The following is a 22,448-nucleotide window of genomic DNA, read 5'->3' on the forward strand; positions in this document are numbered from 1 at the left end:
GGGTGTCAATGATGGCCTTCTGGACAGCAGTCAGGTCGGCAGTCTTACCCATGATTGCGGTTTTGAGTAATGAACCAGGCTGGGAGTTTTTAAAGGCCTCAGGAATCTTTTGCAGGTGTTTCGAGTTAACTCGTTGATTCAGATGATTAGGTTAATAGCTCGTTTAGAGTACCTTTTCATAATATGCTAATTTTTTGAGATAGGGATTTTTGGTTTTTCTTTACTTTTTGGCCAATATCATCAATATTAAAACAATAAAAGGCTTGAACTACTTCAGTTGTGTGTAATGAATCTAACATATATGAAAGTGTAATGTTTATCAGTACATTACAGAAAATACTGAACTTTATCACAATATGCTAATTTTTTGAGAAGGACCTGTACATCTCTGATTTTGCAAATACTGCAGTCTTTTGAATATAAATATAGTGCAGGAAAGGGATTGCTAGCTCAGTACGTGGAGGTGGGTGTGGAGTGTGCTGTACATATTTCTGAGTTATACTGTCTGCAGCAAACAGAGACCAGGAGGATAACTCACATCTCGGCAGAGCAGAAGAGGCGTTTCAACATCAAACTGGGATTTGACACTTTACATGACCTTGTGACAACACTGAGCTCTCAGCCAAGCGTAAAGGTACAGTGAAAAGCTGTGCAGCTACATTACACATAGATGTGGTGGAGGGGGAGGTTTGGAGCATCAAAGAGGAGCTAAGCTGCTACAGAGTTTAAGTGCTGAACTCTAGTGTTTGACTTGTAACTACAGCCGAGGAATGATCTCATCATCAGTATTACTGTAGAAAGTAACCATAATAATACTGAAATTTTGTGAATTGTTACGGCATATGACTGACCTGGAGTAATGCCTCTGTCTTCTGGCATAGATCAGCAAAGCCACCACACTGCAGAAGACCGCTGAGTACATCAGTAAGATGCAGCAGGAGAGAGCTCAGCTGCATGAGGAGGCTCAGAGACTCAGAGAGGAGATCCAGCTGCTAAACTCTGCCATCAAGTGAGACTGATAGCTCGACCTCTGCATATGTGTACACCCCCTGTCAAAAGTTTTAGGACACTTTCTCATTCAAATAAAGTAGAACCTGTCCTACAACTTTTGACAGGGGGTGTATCTACCAAATTTGGTACACATATGCAGCACATCAGGCTGAACAAAAAAGTCAGTGACAGCCACATTCCAAACCCAACAGGAAGTGAGCTATTTTGCGTTGAATATCAGATTTTGCCCAATTTTCATTTTTTTCTAGAGCGAACTCCTCCTAGGGGGAAACTCCAATTCACCTCAAATTCGGCCAGTACATACAGGAGGCCTTAATGATCCAAAGTTATTAAAATCTTTTTCCAAAGTCAAAGGGCGTGTCCGTGGCGGCCTCTGGAATTTTGATCCTTCGCCATGAAATTTCAAATGCTGTGTAAATGCCCTGAACATGCTCCAATCTGCCTGAAACTTTATATGTATGATCAGAGTCCTGCCCTGATCACATCCATATGATGAAATACACCCCCTGTCAAAAGTTGTAGGACAGGTTCTACTTTATTTGAATGAGACAGTGTCCTAAAACTTTTGACAGGGGTGTATATGTATACATGTATGTGAGCAGGGATGTGATTGTATGTTATTTTGCTTTAGCGTTCTACCAGGGTCATAATAGGATTTAATTTTAAGGATAAGTTCACAGTAATTTGGATTTTGCCCATCAGTACGTGCATTGTTCATAATGTTCCTCTTTCTCTGTTTGCATGAAGATGCTGTCCACTGCTGTGTTCATTCAGTATGTCTCTTCATGCAGCGCGTGCCAGCAGCAGCTACCAGCCACCGGCGTTCCCATCACACGGCAGCGCTTTGACCACATGAGGCAGAAGTTCAGAGAGTATGTCCGAACCCAGACTCTGCAAAACTGGAAGTTCTGGATTGTATCCTTCTGAATGTAAATCTGTCATAGGTTCATTAATGCATCACACAGCCACACACTTTAAAACCTGAAGTGTTGAGTAAATGTCCAAATTATGTTTTGTTTTCAACCCCGTTTTCTTTGAATCCAAATGAACTAATTACATAAGTAGTACGCCAAACTGGATGGCTACTAAGAAAGATGCTATTTTTGTTCAGTTTAGCAGAAAAAATATTCTTGGACCTGCAGCATTTTCGTTCAATGCATGCTGAAAATGTCTAGACCTGGGCTTTGTGCATGTTCAGATTTTAACAATGTAGTTATAGTTCAAGAAAGAAAGCACATTATTTGGGGTGTCTAAGAGAAACTATGCAGATAAAATAACTGTCCATCCATCCATCCATCCATTCTCTATACACCGCTTTATCCTCACTAGGTTTGCAGGGGGTGCTGGAGTCTGTCTCAGCTGACTCGGGCAAAGGGAGGGGACACCCTGGACAGGTCGCCAGTCTGTCACAGGGCTAAAATAACTGTGTAGTGCTTAAAAATTATCATATAAATTCAATCCCTATCTCTCCCTATTACTGCTGCCTTTATCTTGCAGGAAAAGAGAGATTAGATCACAACTTTACTATCTTTGCATATTGCACAAAAACACCTTGAGGATGTTTCCTCCCCATGAATATTGAGGTGTTTTTTTCATTATTCTTGAAGACACTGTTCAATTATTTCACTACAGATGTCCTAAATTAAAAACATCAAGTTCACCAGGAGTGTTTACTGCATATTTTCTGGCCTTTCTATAGACAATGACAGTTGCGTTTAGTTTTTTGCTGATTGAAATAACCATTACAGAATAACTCTGATGCTTTTCTATATTTTTCTTGTTAACTAATTCCACTAAAATTCCAAAACAAAAGAGACATACATGCTGCAGATAAGTATTATGTATGCATCCAAAGTCTGATATATCTCAGTGCTCTGTGCCACAAAGCTGCACTGTTGTCCAAAACTATTAAAAACACATTTGTGATCTAGATGGTTGGACAGAGTGACATGTTGCTTTATTACAGTGAAGGTGGGCTCTGTTGTTGCCTTTATTTTGTGTCCCATTGACTGTACTACAGCAGTAAATAATTGCTGGTACACCAAACGTATATAAATCTGAAGCTGAAAATCCACAACACATTTACTGTTCACTCAAGAAACTACAGGAAATTGCTGAGACTCTTTAAAAAAAATGAAGCTCCATATTTATGATCTGTTTTTAACGATTTATGTCTGCAGTAGGAACCAATCAGATGGTTGCCACGTGTAAAGTAAGGAGGTCTGACAGTATTAACAAGTCTGTATTGTAGGATTTGTTATTTCTGGGATTTTGTTGACAATGTCTATGTGAAATATACTGAAAAATACCAACCTCATCCTTTTAACACATCTTTCCTCAACTCAATGTTAGTTCAGTATCATCATTGAGCCACTGTTTGAGTCTTATAATGGAATGGTGTCCACTGCTAGCGTTGAGGACCTGTGCCGATCCACTCTGTCCTGGCTGGACCAACACTGCTCTCTGCCTGCACTCAGACCCAGTGAGTTCAACGTAAATCCATCCATCCATGCATCCACCCATTATCTATGCTAACTAGGAACTAGTCATATTTCACCTATACATGGTACCATATTTTCTTTGTATCCTTTCAGTGGTTCTGAGTTCACTCCGTCTCCTGAGTACCACCACGGCCATCCTGACGGACCCCAGCCTACTGCCGGAGCAGGCCATGCTTGCTGTCACACAGGGCGACCCCGCTGCTGCCCTGGACCACTCCTTACAGCCCACTGCTCAACAGTAACATAGACCCCATGTTGAAGAACAGTGGAAAACCATCACAAGGCACAAGACACTACAGATCAGAGGAATGATTAATAAAGACTCAGCTCAGAGACTGCTAGTAGCGTTGAATCATATTTCCTATAAAACTCTACAACTGCAAAAAGAATGTATTTTAGTACACTCGAGAATCATAGGAGATACTGTATATTTGATCCATCCTTAAAAACAAATACATGAATAACACAGAGCATAGAGGACTGCACAGTGACTTGGTGGTTAGCACTGCAGTCTTGCAGCTACAAGATCTGGTTTGCATCCTGGCCTGGGCCTGGGATCTTTCTGTATGGAGTTTACAATTTCTGCCTGTGTATGTGTGGGTTTTCTACGGGTTCTCCAGCTTCTTCCCACCGTCCAAAAATATGTTGAGATTATTTCTAAATTGTCCATAGGTGTTAAGGCGAGTGTGATTGTTTGTCTCTTTATGTAGCCCTGCGATAGACTGGAAATCCGTCCAGGATGTCCCCTGCCTTCACCCTAAGTCAGCTGGGATAGACTCCAGCCCCCCTGCGACCCAAATGAGGATTAAGCGGTGTATAGATAATGCCTGGATGGGCATAGAGTATATGTAATATAAACTCATTTCTAAGCTCCAAATACTTTTTTCTCAACAGTTCACATGAAAGCCATGATGTCATTTAGCCATCCATTACCTACATGTTCATATCAGTTCAATTCAATTTTATTTATAGAGTGCCAATTGCAGTTCAGATTGTCTCAAGACACTTTACAGAACCCATGTGCCTGAACCCCCAGAGCAAGCCCTAAGGTGACAGTGACGAGAAAAAACTCCATTCTAACAGGAAGAAACCTTGAGTAGAACCAGGATCATATGGGGGGACCCATCTGCTGCTGGTCAGCCAGGTTGAGAGGGACAGAAGAAGTGGAGGAGGTGGTGGTGGTGGTGTATATAGTACATACATAGGTAATGAGAGAAGGGCATCGAGAGAGGTCCCCCAGCTGCCAAGGCCTATAGCAACATAGCGAGGGGCAAGGAACTAAGGAATGTAATGGAAGAAGTCAGCTGTGCCCCATACATGTGAACTCCAACTGACCCCTTTGGCGTCATCCAGGTCAGCCCTAACTATAAGCTTTGTCAAAAAAGAAGGCTTTAAGCCTGGCCTTAAAAATAGACTATGGGTGGCTTAAATCATAATGTTATGATCAGTCCAACACAAAGAGACAGACACACATGCTCACACTAAATCACTATCTAACCTACCATGCATGTCTTTGGCTTGTGGGAGAAAACTTAGCAAATGTGAACGCCACACAGAAACGCCTCGGCAGACCAGCAGGTACAAGCTTAAAAATGTAGACAACAATGCTAATAACTGTACACTGTGCTGTTCCATTATAACTATGAGGGTAACTTCATTTTATGCCTATATATTTATAAAGTAATTTGAAGAAACCACCTGCATTTATTCTCATTTTTTTGATCTCTCAAGTTATCCTTTCTGTGTGTGATAGTATACACTGAATAAGTGCAATATGTCCTGCTACTACTCATGCTATCTCATGATGTAATGGGTCCCACACACCCCTGCCAATGTTGGGAGAAGATGAGGAAGTGTCTTTTTGAAAGAAGAATATCTAAAATGTTGTAGTTCTCAAAGTGGAGCTTCTTTACCAAAGTGATAAAAAGGTAATTGCACTATATACACTGACCTGCTCATTATGTCAGAAATTATGACTGTTTAAATAGGAGATTTAATAGAAGTTATTCAGATATGTAGGTTGTAATAACAATTTCCATATTTACTATGACAAAACACAGAGGGCACTGATATCTAGGCCTTTTCACTATTTGACATTTTCATAGAAGGAAAATGTTACTAACAACAGTCGGATTGCAAACAATGAAGCCAAATAGCCATCATGAGTTTTTTTTCCACTAGTATTTTTTTATTTGTTATATAACATGTCAAAAAGTCTTCTGTGAAATTTGGCTTTTTGGAGACATGACATAGAAGCAGTGAGGAGTCGCCCCTCTAGAGGTCTCTCTCCCGGTGCGTTTGACGACGTGCCTCTGCTGCAGCGGCTCCTCCGCTCCGGCAGACGGCGCTGTGCTGCGGAGCCGCTCGGAGAAGCGCAGTGTGGGGGTTTTGTTCCCGCAGCTCCTCGGTGCGCTGTCCACTTCAGCACCACAAGCCGAGCTGAGGCAGCGGGCTAGCTAACGCTGAAGAGGAGGCACCGAAGATAGCGCTCAGCATCAGCACCAGCCCCAAACCGAGTCACATATCTACAAGATACCGAAAAATAATACCGATATCCACCAGAAACGCCGACAGCGACGAGGCAGAAGCACGCAGAAAAGGTAAGAGTTTCTGAAGATCTCAATTGGGATCAAGTTGGTGGTTAATACCGAGCATCCCCGAAGAACAGCACGCTCCCTTCCCTTCCTGGTTCACAAACACAGGACGGTGTTGACGTTAGCTTCATCCTCTGCTCAGTTTGTTACAGACAAAGAGGCACACTTTTAGTAAAATGAAGCTGCTCAGCCTCTTGTCACTTTGCAGATGGTGCTCTTTTATAACTCGTCGATATCCGTTGCCTGCTCCACTGTGGCCAGCTGCTGTGTTTCAGATCTCCTATGTCCGGGCTGCGGGACATTTCATATCTCCGTCACCATTTTTGTGAATTAAGGGCGCTTAAACCGCCTCCGTTCAGTTTCAACATCGTGTGCATTTACGGAATTAACCAGCGTGTAATGGTTGACACAGAATACACAGCAGAAAATATGTAAATCTATAGAGCTTTGTCTTGATATGTGGATATTTGTTTAGGTAACAGAGTTCTGCACAATAAGCCGGAATTTGTATAGACTTTGGTTTAGATGGGTTTGGAGCTGGCTTCATGAGGCTTTCTATTGGACAGTTTATCAGTGACGGGCAATACTTTGTAAAATTCATGAAACACAGAACTGTTTTGTCCATAAACTGAAAGGGCTGTATTACATCATAATTATTCCAGTTTTATTTTTTAAAGAAATCCTTTAAAATCATGCTGCTTTCACAATCACTGTATATATATATATATATATATATATATATATCACTGTTTAGGCTTTATATTCACAGTCATCTCAGTTTACAGGATTCACTCATTTTATTAACATTGTGTGAATCCTCTCCTCTGGGTCATAAATATTTCACACACATTGCACTCAAAGGTGCGTAGGAGGAATGTTTGTTTTTTGTGTGTGTACATTTTGTAGTGAGTGATGGATTTAAAAAAAAAATAACATGAATCTATAAATATGTAGATCACATATAAAATTCAGAGCTAATGTAAGATTTTGTCTGTGATGGTCTCGGCACCACGTCTGGGTAATGTTAAATCCTACTGTACAATATAGCAAATATCAAAACAAATGTTTCAGCAAAATGCAATATTTTAACACTGCATTTATAAGGCTGAAGATGGAGATAAGACTACTTCATAATATGTGGTAAATCCCTGTGGTGACAGTTGTGCAGTTGCTCTGACTTACCTTTTATGTATGAAATGTTATATTGTAGCTCCACACTGGTCATGAAATTATTAGTCATCTGATCCAATACTTCATAAATCTGCAATTATTTTGACAAAATAAAAATAATTTGCGTAAAAAAAATGTTCTCAAATGTGAAAACTTGCTACTTGTTTCTGTTTCACACCATTGTAAAGCTTTGAATTTTTTTTTTTTTCATAGTTTGTCAGGCAAAAAACAGCTTTTTGAAGATGCTCCCGTACAATTTCGGAAAATGTGATAGACATTTTTCTGTGTTTTTTTTTAAAAACCGGACACTCGAGTAATTGAGAAAATAATTATCAGTTGCAACCCTATCTGATTACAAAAACTCAAAACCATCATGCTGCCGCAAATTATATTACAATAGGTAGGGAAAATTCACAAATCACTCTGCAGTCCATGCCCATATAGCGAATGACTGTTTGGTTCAGCCCCTATGAACACCCCATGAATCAGTAATCAGTGCTCAGTTCAGGACATGCTGCTTGGTTGAAAAGGAAAAGTCAGCAGGAGCTGTGTGAGTGGCAGGACAGTGACAGCAGTGACCTGATACTCAGCTGCATGGGACTTGAGCGCCACTGTGCTGGCCTGGACAAACTCAAATGCTGAATGTATCTATGAAAGCATTCTTCCATTTTGTCACTGTGCTGCCGTTGGCGTGATAGGCCCAGGTGAGGTAAGAGGCTGATAGAGGGATTAGCTTGCATTAGGATGTGGCTGCTCATAGAGGTCTGAGAGAAATGTCAGTCACTCCCGCTCTATCTTCCTCTGCCGTCTATCTCTCAACCTTCTTTTCCACAAAGCATCTGTCTCCTGCCTGCTCTACATTCACATTGTTCCTAGATGAGCAGTGATACCTATCGCCCCCCCCTAAACCACCACCACCGTCCCTCTGCATTGTCTCAGTGGTTCTCCACGCTGTCCCTCCTTCCCGTCGGTGCATACCTCCCTGTGCTTTCCTCTTCTCTCATCCCTCTGGCAGACATACTGCTCCTCCTCCTGTCCTACTTCCTCCTTCTTCTCTCCTGAAGGGCGAAGCCTGGAGGGTGGGAGGTGGGTGGGGTCAGAGATTGGGACAGTTGAACAGGCGGCAGTGGAAGGAAGGATGAAAAAAATAGCTTTTTTTATTATTATCAGGCCTGAATGTTTTTTGGCATTAGCCAACCATCAGAGCACAACAGCCAGACATCGTCTCACGATGTGGTCTGCAATGTTAGAGCACAGCGGGGGTGTCTCTGCTTATTCAGGAAGCCATGCCAGATAGATTTGGATTCATAAGAAACATTAAAAATCATCCTGAAACATTACTTTCAGATTCACCTTGAAACCGTACCTCAGCTGACCGGTGCCAGGCTGTGTGGTTTCACTGCAGGTGGTAGTGCTTTATGTTTTATTTAAAAGGCTTGTCAGTCTGCATTCCTGTCTCAAATTCAAATTCATGTATTTGTAGCTAAGGAGTTGAGTGTTACTGCTGCATCATTTGGCCGTGGTGTCTTTTTTGAGCATTTTCTAAGCAAACTTGTCTGCAGGTGATGATGAAATGAGCAGGAGATTGAGCAGCGGGGAAATTAAATCCCCTTCAGCATTTATTACAAAGACATTAGAGACCTTTAAATATTTAAAAGAGCCTTTACCTTGATAAATTAAATGACACCATCTTAGTTTTTGTTCCATCTCCATTCCATTTTCCTGCTCTGCCAGTAACAACTTTTTGACCATTCACACCAATTTTGTAGCACTCCACATTTCTTATTTAGTCACAGTGTGTTCATAAATGATGATTCTGATAAAGATTAGCTGTAACTGATCTCCTACAACTGTGTGAAAAAAGCAATTAAGTTTGTCTCCGTGGTATCAAATTCAAATCCTCCCATTAGCCCACTTTACTGTAAGTATGACAATGCACAAATCTAATAAAACTGCACCAGACATCCCTGGTTTAGAGTAAATACTGCATACTGTTACACTTAAAACTGACTGAAGGAAGCTGAAACAATGTAGAAAGTCAGCGTAGAATTTTTAAACTGCTTCATTTATTTTAGTCTCTTATTTTAGATCTTTAAACTAGATCTGCACTGTAATACTTTCCCTATGGAGGCCAAAATCCAGTCTCCATCCTGTGTAAAAACTATTTGCAGAAGGTAATATGAAGTTTCAGCACTCTCAGTTAGTGAATATTTTCCACAAAGTATGGTCTGTCTTTGCGTTTCCCCAGACAGTGTTTCATTGCTGAACTGCGATGGGGGGATAATAACCTGCTTGATTTATTTAGCTGCGACTGCTGAAGCCTCTGATCAGCTTCAGATAAACTTTGGAAGGCATTTTTATACAGAAGGAACACTGTGCATTAGTGAACCATGCCCATTACTTCACAAGGAGGCACATTAAAAAAAAGGATCTCACAGAGGCCAGTATGAACTAGAGGAAGAACTGTAACAGGTGAAATTAGGCAGCTTTCTATTGCAGACACTCAGGGCAGGGGGAAGGTGGCGCCAACATTTACAGGAACTGTGATGTAATCGTCCCTTTAGCCTTTCCGTTTCCGCTGCAGTGAAGGATCTGCTTCGACCACAACATTAAGTTTGATCGCACCAATATAACAGCTAATTAGTAGTTACAAGCAAATAGAAAAACGGAGGTTTGTTATGTTAGCCTATAGAGTGAATTTTATGTTGTTGATGCCGGTTTTTAAGAGGAGACTCTGGTGCAGCAAAGACACCGAGAGGACAGAAAAAACGTTGCTCAATGTCCTCTTCAGGTTTAATCAGTCAGTGTCAACTCAAGACCTGCACGGCAGTTTTTTTAGGGCCTCTCTGAAGTCCTTGTCCTGGAAAAGGTTGTATTTTCGGAACGAGATTTGCTTTCTAGCGTCCTGAGATTTGGATACAGACCACAACAAATAGTGATCGCCAGGTAATGTGGAGGTTTTCGTTCACTTCTCATCTCTAGTATGTTGTGGGACACTCGTTGAGACTATCCGAGCCGGTCAGTGTGGGAAAAAAAGCACGTTAGGGTGGACTTTGACACGTTGCCCCATACTTTTCGCTAGCTGAGCTGCTAAGCTGCCTGCCTGGCTAAATACTGGAGCTATGTCGAAAATTCATTTCTCCATCACTCACATGTATGAAATGACAAATGAAAACAGACCCCAGGTTGAAAAAAACCGAAGTTCCCCTTTAAATCAGAACATTAATTTTACAAGTTAAAACAATCTCAGTAATTTCAGTTGATTATGAGCCGTCTTGTACTTGAAAAATTATTAGCAGCAGCTATAAGATCCTGTTGTGATAAAGATCAATATCTAGTTCAGTCTACAGTGGCTGTGGTCCTTGAGAGGCTGTTAGGGGCTGCTTGTTGTGGTGCGTTGTTGCTGTCATCAGAACCTGCAGCAGACCACTCGCAGGCACAATGCAGCACCTTCCTGTCTTCCATTAAGGTTACCTGAGATGAATTATCCCCGCAAGCAAATCCCCCCTCCACCCTTTGGCTTCGCAGCAGGGCCTGTGTCACAGCACTCAGGCTGACAAAATAACCCGCCACTCTAACCATTTTGAGGCGCATCCATTTTTAATCCTCCCTCTTTGAATACACACACAAACAGGTACACACACTCTCTCAGGCTGATTTCTCAAGGAGTTTGCTTTTGATTTTTTGTCCCATTTCTCACATTGTTGCAGTGGAGCACATGTATCATCGTGTGGTTTGTTTTGTATATTTTTAATGCAACTCTCCATGGTAGATTGTATTAGCTTGGTTCCATTCTGCTTCCCTTTGGCTCTAAGTTAGCTCACACTGCATCCACAACAGATATTGAGGCGGGCTTATGTAACTATAGGGTATGACTCATCTTGATAACCAAATCAGACTGTGAAACTTTTGTATGGCGATGAAAATTACCTTCATACATGTATTTTCATTCCTTTCTCCTCACATGTCGTCTTGAATTCACACTTGACATTCAGAGGTCTTTAAGTCTTAATTCCAATAGTTTGAGTATGAAATGTATGTCTGTAATATAACTTCAGGTTTGAGGTCAGCCTCCCACTATGAAAAGCATTTAGCAACTTGGAAGATCAAGAGATTGCCTGCTTCATCTCCTGATCAAAGGGAACTTAGCCCCAGATTCATCCTCATCAAGAAGCAGAAAAACATTAGATAAAATTTACATCAAGGATGAAGATCTGAATAATTCAACCTATTTTTTTTTTGTGAAAATTCAGGGCTATTTCTAATGACCTTTGTCCTCTGCACTCTGATAATTGTTAAATAAGACAATGATTTATTCATTAGTTTCCTCTGATGCATTATGACTAAATTAAATATTAGCCTGATTATTATCTATTAAAATCTGTGCTTTCTTTTGCACCAGACAGACGTGCTTTCCATCAGATGTACAGATTATGTGCATGAGCACATGCAAGTCAGTGTTCATGTGATACAAAGAGGAATGCGTGATAAAACAGGTACATGAAATTGCATTATTGAAGTCAATTCTGTCATGAGAAACGACTGCGCTCTTTTCGACTCGGGCCTGTTTGAAGCTGTCACACAGTTACTGCTCAAAGGGCACTGTTTGACTGCTTCTTAGTCATCTTTGGGCTCTGTGTGTGTGTGTGTATACTCGGCGTATTTGTGTGTGTGGTACTGTCCCCTAGGGATCCCCTTCCTCTATCACACTGACTTCAGAGCTGCTTTGAAGTTCGTTCTTAGAAGAGAGGTGAAAGGGAGGGAATGGAGAGAGGAGGGGGAGAACCCGAGACAAAGATGAGTGGGGGAGGAAGAGCAGTTAAAATGCTTAATTTTTATTCCTGCACTCACTCTGCCTTCAATGAGTCTTTTCCCCCTTATAATTTGAGGATGATGTCATAGTCTGCGTCGCACTTTTTTGTATGACAAACTGTAACTGTGTTAGTGAGGTGAGAACAAAATCACAGGAGAGAGAATGAGAAAGAGAGAGAGAGAGCACTGTGTTCGGAATTTACAGCATATTAGGGTGGTCATGTAGCTGCCTCGGTCAGCTGATGAATAATGGAGGGGATCAGTGTCTGGTTCCATCAGGTGATCCCAGCGTACTTTTCAGGAGCTCTGTGTGTTTATCAGTGTGTGTGGGAGGGTGAGAAGAATGGAGAGAGCAGCTGCTGCACCCAGCACACCCTCGAAAACACAAGACCATCTGCCATGCTGACTACACACACACACACACACACACACACACACACACACTCTATCTATCTATCTATCTATCTATCTATCTATCTATCTATCTATCTATCTATCTATCTTATTCATTTGCGATCTGTTTTAGATTTAGATTCTTAATTAATTTTTAGCCAACTATTTTCTAAATATTATTTTCAGATTAGCTTTTAAACTACCAGCTTACCAGCTAACTATTCCAACTGGTGTTGCTAGCTAATTAGTATGACAATTATTTTTATCTTTTAGCTATTATATTCATACCACTACATTATAGTTAATTCTTTTAAATTAATTAGCAAATAGATTTTGAAACATTTTTTTATCTAACTATTCTAAAATTATTGTTCGCCAACTATTCTAACCATCATTTTCAGATCACTAGTTTAACCATTTATAAATTAGCTAACTATTTTAACAATTATTTTTTAGCTTGCTATATTCTAACCATTACTTTAAGCTAACCTTTTGAAACGATTTATCAGATAGCTTTTTTAACCATTAAATCTAACTATTGTAAGTATTAGTTGTAGTTAACTATTTAAATCAGAATTAGTTTATTTTTGTGGCCTTTTCTTCAAGGTAGTGTCTACAGATACGGACCCGTACCCGTAGCCTGTGGCCTACGGATACGGCACTTTCCCTTACCATAAATATTAATGAGCCGGCTGATGAACGCGCTTCGTGATTGGCTGGTATGAGCCGGCTACGCTGATGAAGGCGCTTCCTGATTCGAGGTGAATCTGCGTGCGGAGCCTGTCATGTCAGTCTTTTTCACGGACATTTGGGGGTTGAAATCAGCACTATTATTAAAAAACAGCAAAACTTTTCATTCACGTGACCCTGTTCTAATAAAGCACAAACAGCAAACAAAACAAATGGCGGAACTAACAGCTAGCAAACTACAAGTATTTTTTTACCTTCAAAAGTAGCGACAGACTATTACATATTAACAACCTAAACAAAACCCTGACGTATTTTCTGCATCTGTCAACACAGACACTGTCACAGTCACTTTAATGTTAGCGGACTCTGTTGAATGGCTAATTTACATCACCACAAACAAATCTCACAATATCACAGTAAATCGAGTTTGTGATTTTTTTTTTAATTCATGCCGAATTAAAGAGCTGCTCCTCACCAGTCACGAGTGTTTGTTTCATATTTGACATCCTTAATTTTATCTTATAAATTAGCGTCCGAAATTAAATGGGAACATTTGCAATGGAGTTCGTCATCCGCTTCCACCACTGAACGCGGTAAACTATTTAATAGGAACTGGACTTCAAACAATTTAGACACGGCGTCTAAAAGCGTAAAAACTGCATTGTCTAAAGTGTGAGAGGAGACGGTGTATTTTTGGTTAAATTATACAATGTTCGCCGTCAAAGTCATTCATATAAACTGCCTGTAATGTGCAGCAAACAGTAGTTAACCAGCGCCAGCTCTTCAGTTACCTTAACGGGTCCGTACCTCTAGTACAGATGCTACGGGTACGGGTCCGTACCTCTAGCATCAACCTTTGTTCAAATCAAATCAAATCAAACTTTGTTTATATAGCACCTTTCATCCATTTAAAATGCAACACAAAGTGCTTCACAAAATAAAAGAATAAAACAACAGAGAGAATAAAAAACATAGTAAAACCAACTATATATATATATATATATATATATATACACAATATACAATATATATACACATTCGCTCACACACACACTCACAAAACACACACACACACACATACACACAACACGGTGCTGAGACACAGCAGGGCACTGAGGAACCATGTGGGGAAACACCTATGGGAGCCCTCCACACCTAGATGCGCCACAACCCACAGAGAGCGCCGCCACAGAGATCACCCAGACGCCGATGGGCAGGGGCAGACCCCGCACTAAATGCAGAGCCGCCCCACCCCTTCGGGCCCAGGAGGCCTCCAGGGCAACGCCCCCCCGCGGGCAGACCGGGCATACATCCCAGTGTGGAGGTCTCCCACTGTTGGCTTTATTTGACGGGTTACTAGAGATAGAGACAGGAAAGTAGGGAGAAGAATGGGGGGAAGACCTGCAGCAAAAGGCCATGAGCTGGAATCACACCCAGGCCAGTGTGGACTATAGCTTCTGTTTACGGGTCGCCCACTCAGCCTGTTAAGCTATCTGGACACCCAAAACATTTTTTCAAGCTAACTTGCAAATTGTAAGTATTATTATTATTCTTATTATTATCAGTTTATTTAAAAAGGGACCATGTACAATATTAAACATAAATGTTTCCATTTGATGCATTGTACCAGAGATAGCTTTAAGCTAATTTTCATCTGCAGTCCCTTAACAGGTCACAATAAAAACATCACAACAACGGATTATGAAATGGCCAGTTATAACTATTTTAACCATTAATATCAGTTAATTATTTTTTAAGCTAACTAGATTAACGATATATTATTTGGCCTGTATTTTTTTATATTCATCATTTGTAACCACTTCAACCATTAATTCTCTTCTTTACCCATTCACACCACCTAACTATTCCAATTATTATTTCTAACCATACATGAACCATACTGTCCCAGACATTATTTTTAGCTAACTGTTTGGACCCGTATTTCTATCTAACTTTTCGAAATAATACGTATTAGCCAAACATATTCTAATGTTTTTCACTTTAGCTATTTGTTAAATAGCAAATTCTTTTAGCGATTAATACTGGACAACATTTTAACCATTATCAATTTAATCATTAACAAATAGTAAATTTGTTAACTAATAGTTAAGTTAATTTATTAAATAATAGTTAACAAAACTCTACAAAAAGGTAGTGATTAGCAATAGCCAGCCAGTTAAAGCATTTCTTTTAATGACCCTTTTACGGCTGTGTGCTAGCTACAGGCCAGGCTAGAGGCATTGTGTTCAGTCTGACTGTCCGTCCTCGCCTTATGAATTTGCTATTTCTTGAACACCTTTAGGTAATTTATCAGATTTGGCATTGACATTCACCCAGACTTCACTTTTTGCCACATGTCATACTCTAATTATGAATAATTATAAATTACACACAAATGTCTAATACATGGGCTGCACAGTGGAGCAGTGGTTAGCACTTTCACCTTGCAGCAAGAAGATCCCTGGTTCGCGTCCCGGCTTTCCTAGGATCTTTCTGCATGGAGTTTGCATGTTCTCCCTGTGCATGCGTGGGTTTTCTCCGGGCACTCTGGCTTCCTCCCACAGTTCAAAAATATGCTGAGGTTAATTGATCACTCTAAATTAGGTGTGAATGTGAGTGTGATTGTCTGTCTGTATATGTAGCCCTGTCGCAGACTGGCGACCTGTGTCCTGCCTTCGCCCGAGTCAGCTGGGATAGGCTCCAGCCCCCCCGCGACCCTAGTGAGGATAAAGCGGTGTATAGAGAATGGATGGATGGATGGATGTCTAATACATAAAAATGATGAAGTGATGACGTTTCAATTCTGGGCTGTCATGGATTTAAACTGCAGCTTGACTAGTTGGCAGAAGCATACAGCCTCACTGCAGCAATTCTAATTTAGCTTATTTTTCTAGCCATTGTTTCCAGCAAACTCTTTCGTTATATTTTTTAGACAATTGTTTCTTAGTTATCTAGTTTTGTTAGTGATTACCCAAATGCTGCAGCTGTTTACACATTTATTATTTCAACAATTTGTCCATTACGTTGATCTGATACTTCTCTGGTTGCCGCTACTTGATATTCAGATTTGATATAAGGTTGTATTTTTTATTTTACAAATAATATTTTATCAAATTATTATTTGTATTTTTTTACATTACATAGAACAGTTAATTATAGTTTTGGGAGTTAAGTGTTCAATAACAGCATCTATGACCAAATGATCCGTGGGTCATCATCTGCTCTCTTATCCTCTGCAGTACTCTGTTAATGATGCATCAAACTGCAGTTTGAGTGAAAGCTTTACCTCAAAGAGGACAAAACTAAAACTTCCAGTAAACAGGATGGCTGCACAGGCAAGACTAAAATGCTACTGCTTCTTTTAGATTGACAAAAAATGAGTGCATATGGTACACTGACTTGAATTCTCCTTTTTTCTTGTACAATTACGCATGTGTGAAAAAAAGTAATTGTATTTGAGGGCCTTTTAAATAACAGCAGTCTATGTATTTTTATATGGGGTCAGGAGATCATCGCTCCCAGTTTTGCAATTTTGACGAAGACATATCAGCTAATTAACCTCCAGTGTGGAAAAAAATGTAGAATCTAATGACAGAGCAATGTTTTAATTAGGTTGTTTGCTTTATCCAAAAGCCACATAAGACAGAACATTTAAATTAGCACCCTAAGACTAACTTCAGCTCTTGAGCTCTGCAGCAACTGATTATAGACTCACAATCACAAAACACATGTACACACAGTAAATGTGTTATTGATGACAATGCCAGCCACGCAATGACGGCAGTTGATTGTTTTTGTTTCTTAGTATTCCTCAGAAGGCCTGCTAAATCCAGCAGCTGCAATAGATATTGTAGATAAAGCAAAAGAGCAAGTGGGAGAAATGATCCTGTCAGCAGCCCGTCCAGTACTGTCATAATCCTGAGTGTGTGAGGTGGTGGAGAGGATCGGGCAAAGATAAGATGATGACTCAGGGGACAGCTATCACTGGAGGAAGCGAGACAAGCCTCAATAATGGCTTGTTTGGTAAATTACTAACCTCTCTCTTTCACCCATTAAAAACAGTATTTACAACTGATTTAATCCCCCATGAGCCTCCGCCTGTAGTTCATATGGTTTATTTCAGTCATGTTGAATCTTCGAGACATTTATTTGAATGGGACTTCTCATAAACAGGGTTTATATTTTTCTAAAGAAACGGTGTGGAGTGGCAGTGGTTTACTATGAGTGAAACCAGCAGATAGCAGCAAGTGACAAAATGTCACCGGCATTGAGCTTCACCTCATGGCAGAATTCCATTTATTTACCCCAGAGAGATGGGAAAAAGGCCAAGGACACAGAGGAATAAAAGCAGGAAAAGGTGATGCTGCAAGCAAAAACTGTGCTGAAAAGATGAATGCAGACTCTGACCTTTTCCATCTTTTCTTTGCAGAGCATACTGGGAATTCATATCAGCCATTCCTACTGCAGACATTGTGCCAACTTCTGCTATTTAGAGCAGGCCAGACCTAAAATATAGTTTGTTCCCTTTATCCTCAGCTCAGAGCTAGGGCATGTACTAGGGGATGCACATAGTACACTGACCTCGGTGCTCGGTTTTAGATTACACTCTGTTTTGTGGTCAGAATAGTGTGTATTCAAATCAGCTCATCAGCTCAGTCCTCGATGTCACAGAATCATACAGCTGTTATGGGGAAGGATGGATCAATCATTCCCTCTCTCTGTGATTATGTAAAACTGTGCTTGTGCAGCCTGATGAATGTCTCTCTGAAGTACTCAGCATACATATGACTGTGTGTGGGTGTGTGTGTGTGTGTGTGTTTCGGGGGTGCGGGGATTGATTGAATGATGATCCATAGTTGATCCAATGAGCAAATGACTATTGTAAATAATAAATAGCCTGTTTAGCAGAAATGCCTGAGTACAACCAGGTGTATTATTCACAGCTACTTTGCCAGCAGCTTGACTTTTACTTTGTTCTTTGATTGCACTCATAACTTTGACTTTATTGGCCACTTAACACCATCTGGTCACTGTTTATTTGCACAAATAGGCTTTTAGTAGTAAGGATGTTCAGACACACTGAAACACATTTGCAAATGCATAAATGTTATTAATTGCTGCCGTGGCAGCCAAGTGGGGATTTAACTGCAACCTTTATTTTTATTGTTTTAAAATTCTTAACTTGACTTAGTGTATTTATATCATATAGATAGATGGATGGATGGATGGATGGATGGATGGATGGATGGATGGATGGATGGATGGAAAATAAATGCAGCAATCACACCATGCTGCTCGATAAGGTACAGAAATTACACATCCTTTTAATGATGGGAAATAGGTAGCCAGGCTAATGTTGCTTTCAGTCAGAGTGACAAAGTTATAAAAGACTGTTAATATCACAGTCAAGAATAAGGGAAATGGTTAAATAGCACTGGGAGCTGGTTAACAGCAGGAATATGTTTTGTTTTTTTTCAGACAGGAAACAGGAAGTTGCAGTTAGAGTGAAACTAAGTGAAAATTGTTTGAATATAAGTATACGGCTTACACATGCTTGATTAATCGTTTTTCCAAAAGCACCAGTCTATTCCTCAAAGTAACAGGGAGTCCCGCTATGTGTGGACATTCATACTACCAACAATCTGAGAAGAATTGGTAGCAAGCTTGTGTTAAAATGGTCAAAATAAGTCAGAGTAGTTGCACACAAAAAGGAAGGACACCATTCATATTATGTACTTTGAGTCTGTAAAGTCAGACACTAAGAGCCCAACATGGCCGTACCCCTGACATCCCCTGCTGTGATCTGGTAACTACCCTCTTCTGAGAGAGAGTTTACAGGTAATGGCTGTGGATAGTAAATAGTGAATTATTTAGGAGCTCTATCAGACACTGTCTGCCACACAGTCCCAGACCGTCAAACCTGATATTGGACTGATATGCATGCAGGGACTGATATAAGATGGCATCCCTGCTGCTTCATACACAACAGCTGAAACTAGTATGAACAGATCATGTGTGGTCCCATGCACTAGTTAAATGCTTTTTATTCCAACAATGTTCTAGTCTCACTGGGAATCAAGCATGACTTAGATGTCCCCAGAGGAGAGTGTGAAAGTTCGTGTGCATTCAGGTGGAGTCTTAGTTAAGGATAATGATGTCAGATGTGCTCTGTACACATATTTGAACGCCTTCGCTGGTGAGTGGTACATGGTGAAGAAAACATTACTGCTGGCAACAGAGGACATTAATATCTCATTCTGTCACCTCCTTTTATGTCTCCAGACCTCTGTTACTACTTTGATCAAGCAACCACAAGCAATTACTCTGACTAATTGTGTCAAGTTTACGAAATGAAAGCATTGGCAGCAGGGGAGGCCTGTTCATGAAGACATTTGAAAGGAGTGTTGCTGCCACCATCTGTAAGACACTGCCCAGATTACTACAGTTTGAAAGTAACTGAGTATTTTCATACAAGTACCACGCCCAAATATTTTTTGTGCTACTTCTACGCTGTATTTTTCATTATCTTTAATCAGGGCTGGACGACTAATTGATTTCAAATTAAAATTACAATGTGAAACAATACCATTTTTAAGTTGAAAAGGATGCTGCTTAGGATATATATTACACAGTGCATCTGACCCAGGATTTAAAATGTTCTGTCAATAATTTTATGAATTTATGGTGCCCTCCCTGTGTGACAGGTGCACTTTTGATGGTATTTCATGTGGCAAACTGCAGTCAATCAATCAAGTGCCATGCCATTCAGCATAGGCAATCATTTCTCTTCATATAATCCGATCTTTAGCCTTCTGAATAGTGACTGTTGCCCTTTCCATGTGTCGCCATGATGTCAATCCATCTATCATTTTCATTCTTTGTCTGCCTCGTCCTCTCTTCCCATTAACTTTTCTAGTTGTGACAATATATTTCAGGGTCTCTTTCTCATGATGTGTCCAAAAAAAGTTGCTTACAGTTTCCTAATTTTGTTCAGTAGCGTATAATTTGTGTTTAGTGCTTTTAAAACATCTTCGTTGGTTATTCTGGCCGTATAAGATATACGTAGCATCTGTAAAACCGCATCTGTTATTTAGTTTGACATTTTAGTATTCATGTTTTATGATTCAAATTCGTGCATCAGAACTGGTAGGATGTGACAGTTGCAAGTCCTCATACGGATGCTAATTGCTTTTTTCTTATTATTCAGTATATTTTTCATTTTCGTAAATGCTGTTCTTGCCATTGCTACTCTACATTTTATATCTGTTTCACACCTCCCATCTGATGTCATCCACGAACCGAAATATTTGAAATGATGAACCTGCTTCAGTATTTCTTGGTCTAATTTTATGTTACAGGTTGGGATGACATGGTTCTTTAAAATTACCGTTACCTTTGTCTTCTTTTTGTTTAAAGACAGACCGAGTTTTGGCTTTCAATGGTAATTATGAATACTGTGGTTTGCAAGTTTTCTTCACTGTTTGCTATCAGCACTGTGTCATCAGGATAACGTACGTTATGTATATTATAACCTACAGTGGATACTCCCAGTAACCCTTGTATTTTCTTCATGATGTTTTCACTGTACAAGGAGATCAGGTGAAAGCACACATCCCAGTCTAAGTCCTCATATTATTGGTTGTTCTTCACCTTGATGTTTTACTGTGTTGAAAGCTTTGGTGTAATCGAGAAGAACTTTGGTGTAGCCTCTTTGATTTCATCATGAATGTGCTTGGTGTTGTTTTTTCTCTGCAATTCTTCAATAAGTTTGCATTTTTCTGTAAACCGCCTTTCTTTAGCTTCTTTAAACTTTGTTATAATCTGAGTATGTAGTAGTTTATAAGCTTATTTATAATTTCTGACTTCTCTTCTTTGTTCCATGAGGTTCAAGATTTCATCTGTCATCCATTTCCTTCTCCCAACTCTCTCTTGTATGGGGATAACCTTCTCTGCAGCTATTGTTGTGTTTTCCTTCAGGTTTTTCCATTGTTGTTCCATGTCACTGATGTTTTGCAGTAGTCCGTATCAAGTTTTTCTTTTTCCTCAAGTTGGAACTTACTTTTGATGTCACTGTTTGTTCTTCGAAGCCCCAGATTTAATTACTCCGCCAAGGAATGGCAGAGTTATGTGACGGTCAGCGTATAGTCTGTGAATCTGTCTGTCTGTCTGTGTGAAACGTTACTCAAAAACAGACTAACAGATGAAATTTTCAGGAAAGGTTGTGAACACTGTGTCAGTTACCCGCTGACGATCACAGAATTGCGATCCTACTACAAAATGACCATGATTTATTAGTTGGAAATCATGCAAGGAACAAATTATTAAACTGTGCGGTGTTTCTGAGTCCCATCAATTCCTGCCACCCACTACATATTTAGGTCACGCTATGTAGCAAACCCCAGCCACACAATGGTGAAGCTCCTGGTGTTTCACGAAGCTTTTACTTACATTCAGCCATCAGCCTTATTTTGAACACAAATTCACCTCTCTGTCCTTTGCTAGACAGCAACAGCATGGAACCTTTTTCTGAATTTTCGGACTTTTCAGCAGTGTCTTTCTCATGTCAAGAAACTGCTTCTTAGATAAACACTTCCTGTGCCGCCGGAATGATTACAAAATAAAAGCCTATAGCATTAAAATATGCCTTCAAAATAAAAGCCTGGAGAAAACAGTTATTTTAACACTAGCAAAACAAAGGCTTGCTAAAATGGATGAACTGATCTACAGACCTTTATAACAGTAATCTACACACAATTCAGTATGAATACATAATGTGCACATAGCACATGCCTGTGCTCAGTACAAGGTAACAAGGTTTTTATTTAAGACTTCATCCATTGGAAATGATACATCAGCTGAGCAGCTTTGATGGAGTACTGCGCTCTCTGAGTGCTTTTCTTGTTTTAATTCTGTTTTTGATTTTTTTTTTAAGCTTTTTATTATTGGCATATGGTCACTATATACATCTGCACCAGGATAAGTTTTGCATGTTTTAAGGGAATTGTTATGCCTTCTTTATATGAGTACATGATCTATCTGATTTCTGATGTTATCTCCAGGACTTTTCCATGCCCATAGTCTTCTTGGGTGCTGTTTGACAACTGTGTTGCCAATTACATAGTCGTTTTCTGTTACCCAGGCTGCTAAACTTTCACCTCTCTCATTTCTGTCTCCCAATGTTCATTGTACAATATTGTTTGATTCCACTGTCTTTCCTACTTTTGCATTAAAATCCCCTTGTAGAATAGTAACTGCAGTATCTGTCAGAAAACATACA

The 22,448-nt window shown here is 40.0% G+C and overlaps 2 protein-coding genes across 5 annotated transcripts in view; both read left to right on the forward strand.

The window, feature by feature from the left end:
- Positions 1-5,206, forward strand: part of LOC110959217 (carbohydrate-responsive element-binding protein) — a 30,823-nt gene extending 25,617 nt beyond the window's left edge. For 2 of the 3 annotated variants that reach the window (XM_051937765.1, XM_051937766.1), the window contains exons 13-17: positions 512-634; positions 882-1,009; positions 1,803-1,926; positions 3,364-3,493; positions 3,606-5,206. In XM_051937765.1, coding sequence (XP_051793725.1) covers positions 512-634; positions 882-1,009; positions 1,803-1,926; positions 3,364-3,493; positions 3,606-3,754 — 654 coding nt within the window. In that variant the 3' untranslated portion in view covers positions 3,755-5,206. Of the gene's footprint in view, positions 1-511; positions 635-881; positions 1,010-1,758; positions 1,927-3,363; positions 3,494-3,605 lie in introns of those variants that run through there. The other variant, XR_007937243.1, reaches the window with a different exon arrangement.
- A 689-nt stretch (positions 5,207-5,895) lies between these two features.
- The window catches only part of srrm3 (serine/arginine repetitive matrix 3), a 112,516-nt gene continuing 95,963 nt past the window's right edge, over positions 5,896-22,448 (forward strand). For both annotated transcript variants that reach the window (XM_022205998.2, XM_051937177.1), the window contains exon 1: positions 5,896-6,112. The gene's annotated coding sequence lies outside the window, so the exon portion shown is untranslated. The remainder of the gene's footprint in view (positions 6,113-22,448) is intronic.

This window comes from Acanthochromis polyacanthus, chromosome 17 (assembly GCF_021347895.1).
Source record: "Acanthochromis polyacanthus isolate Apoly-LR-REF ecotype Palm Island chromosome 17, KAUST_Apoly_ChrSc, whole genome shotgun sequence".
NCBI classification, from domain to species: domain Eukaryota; kingdom Metazoa; phylum Chordata; class Actinopteri; family Pomacentridae; genus Acanthochromis; species Acanthochromis polyacanthus.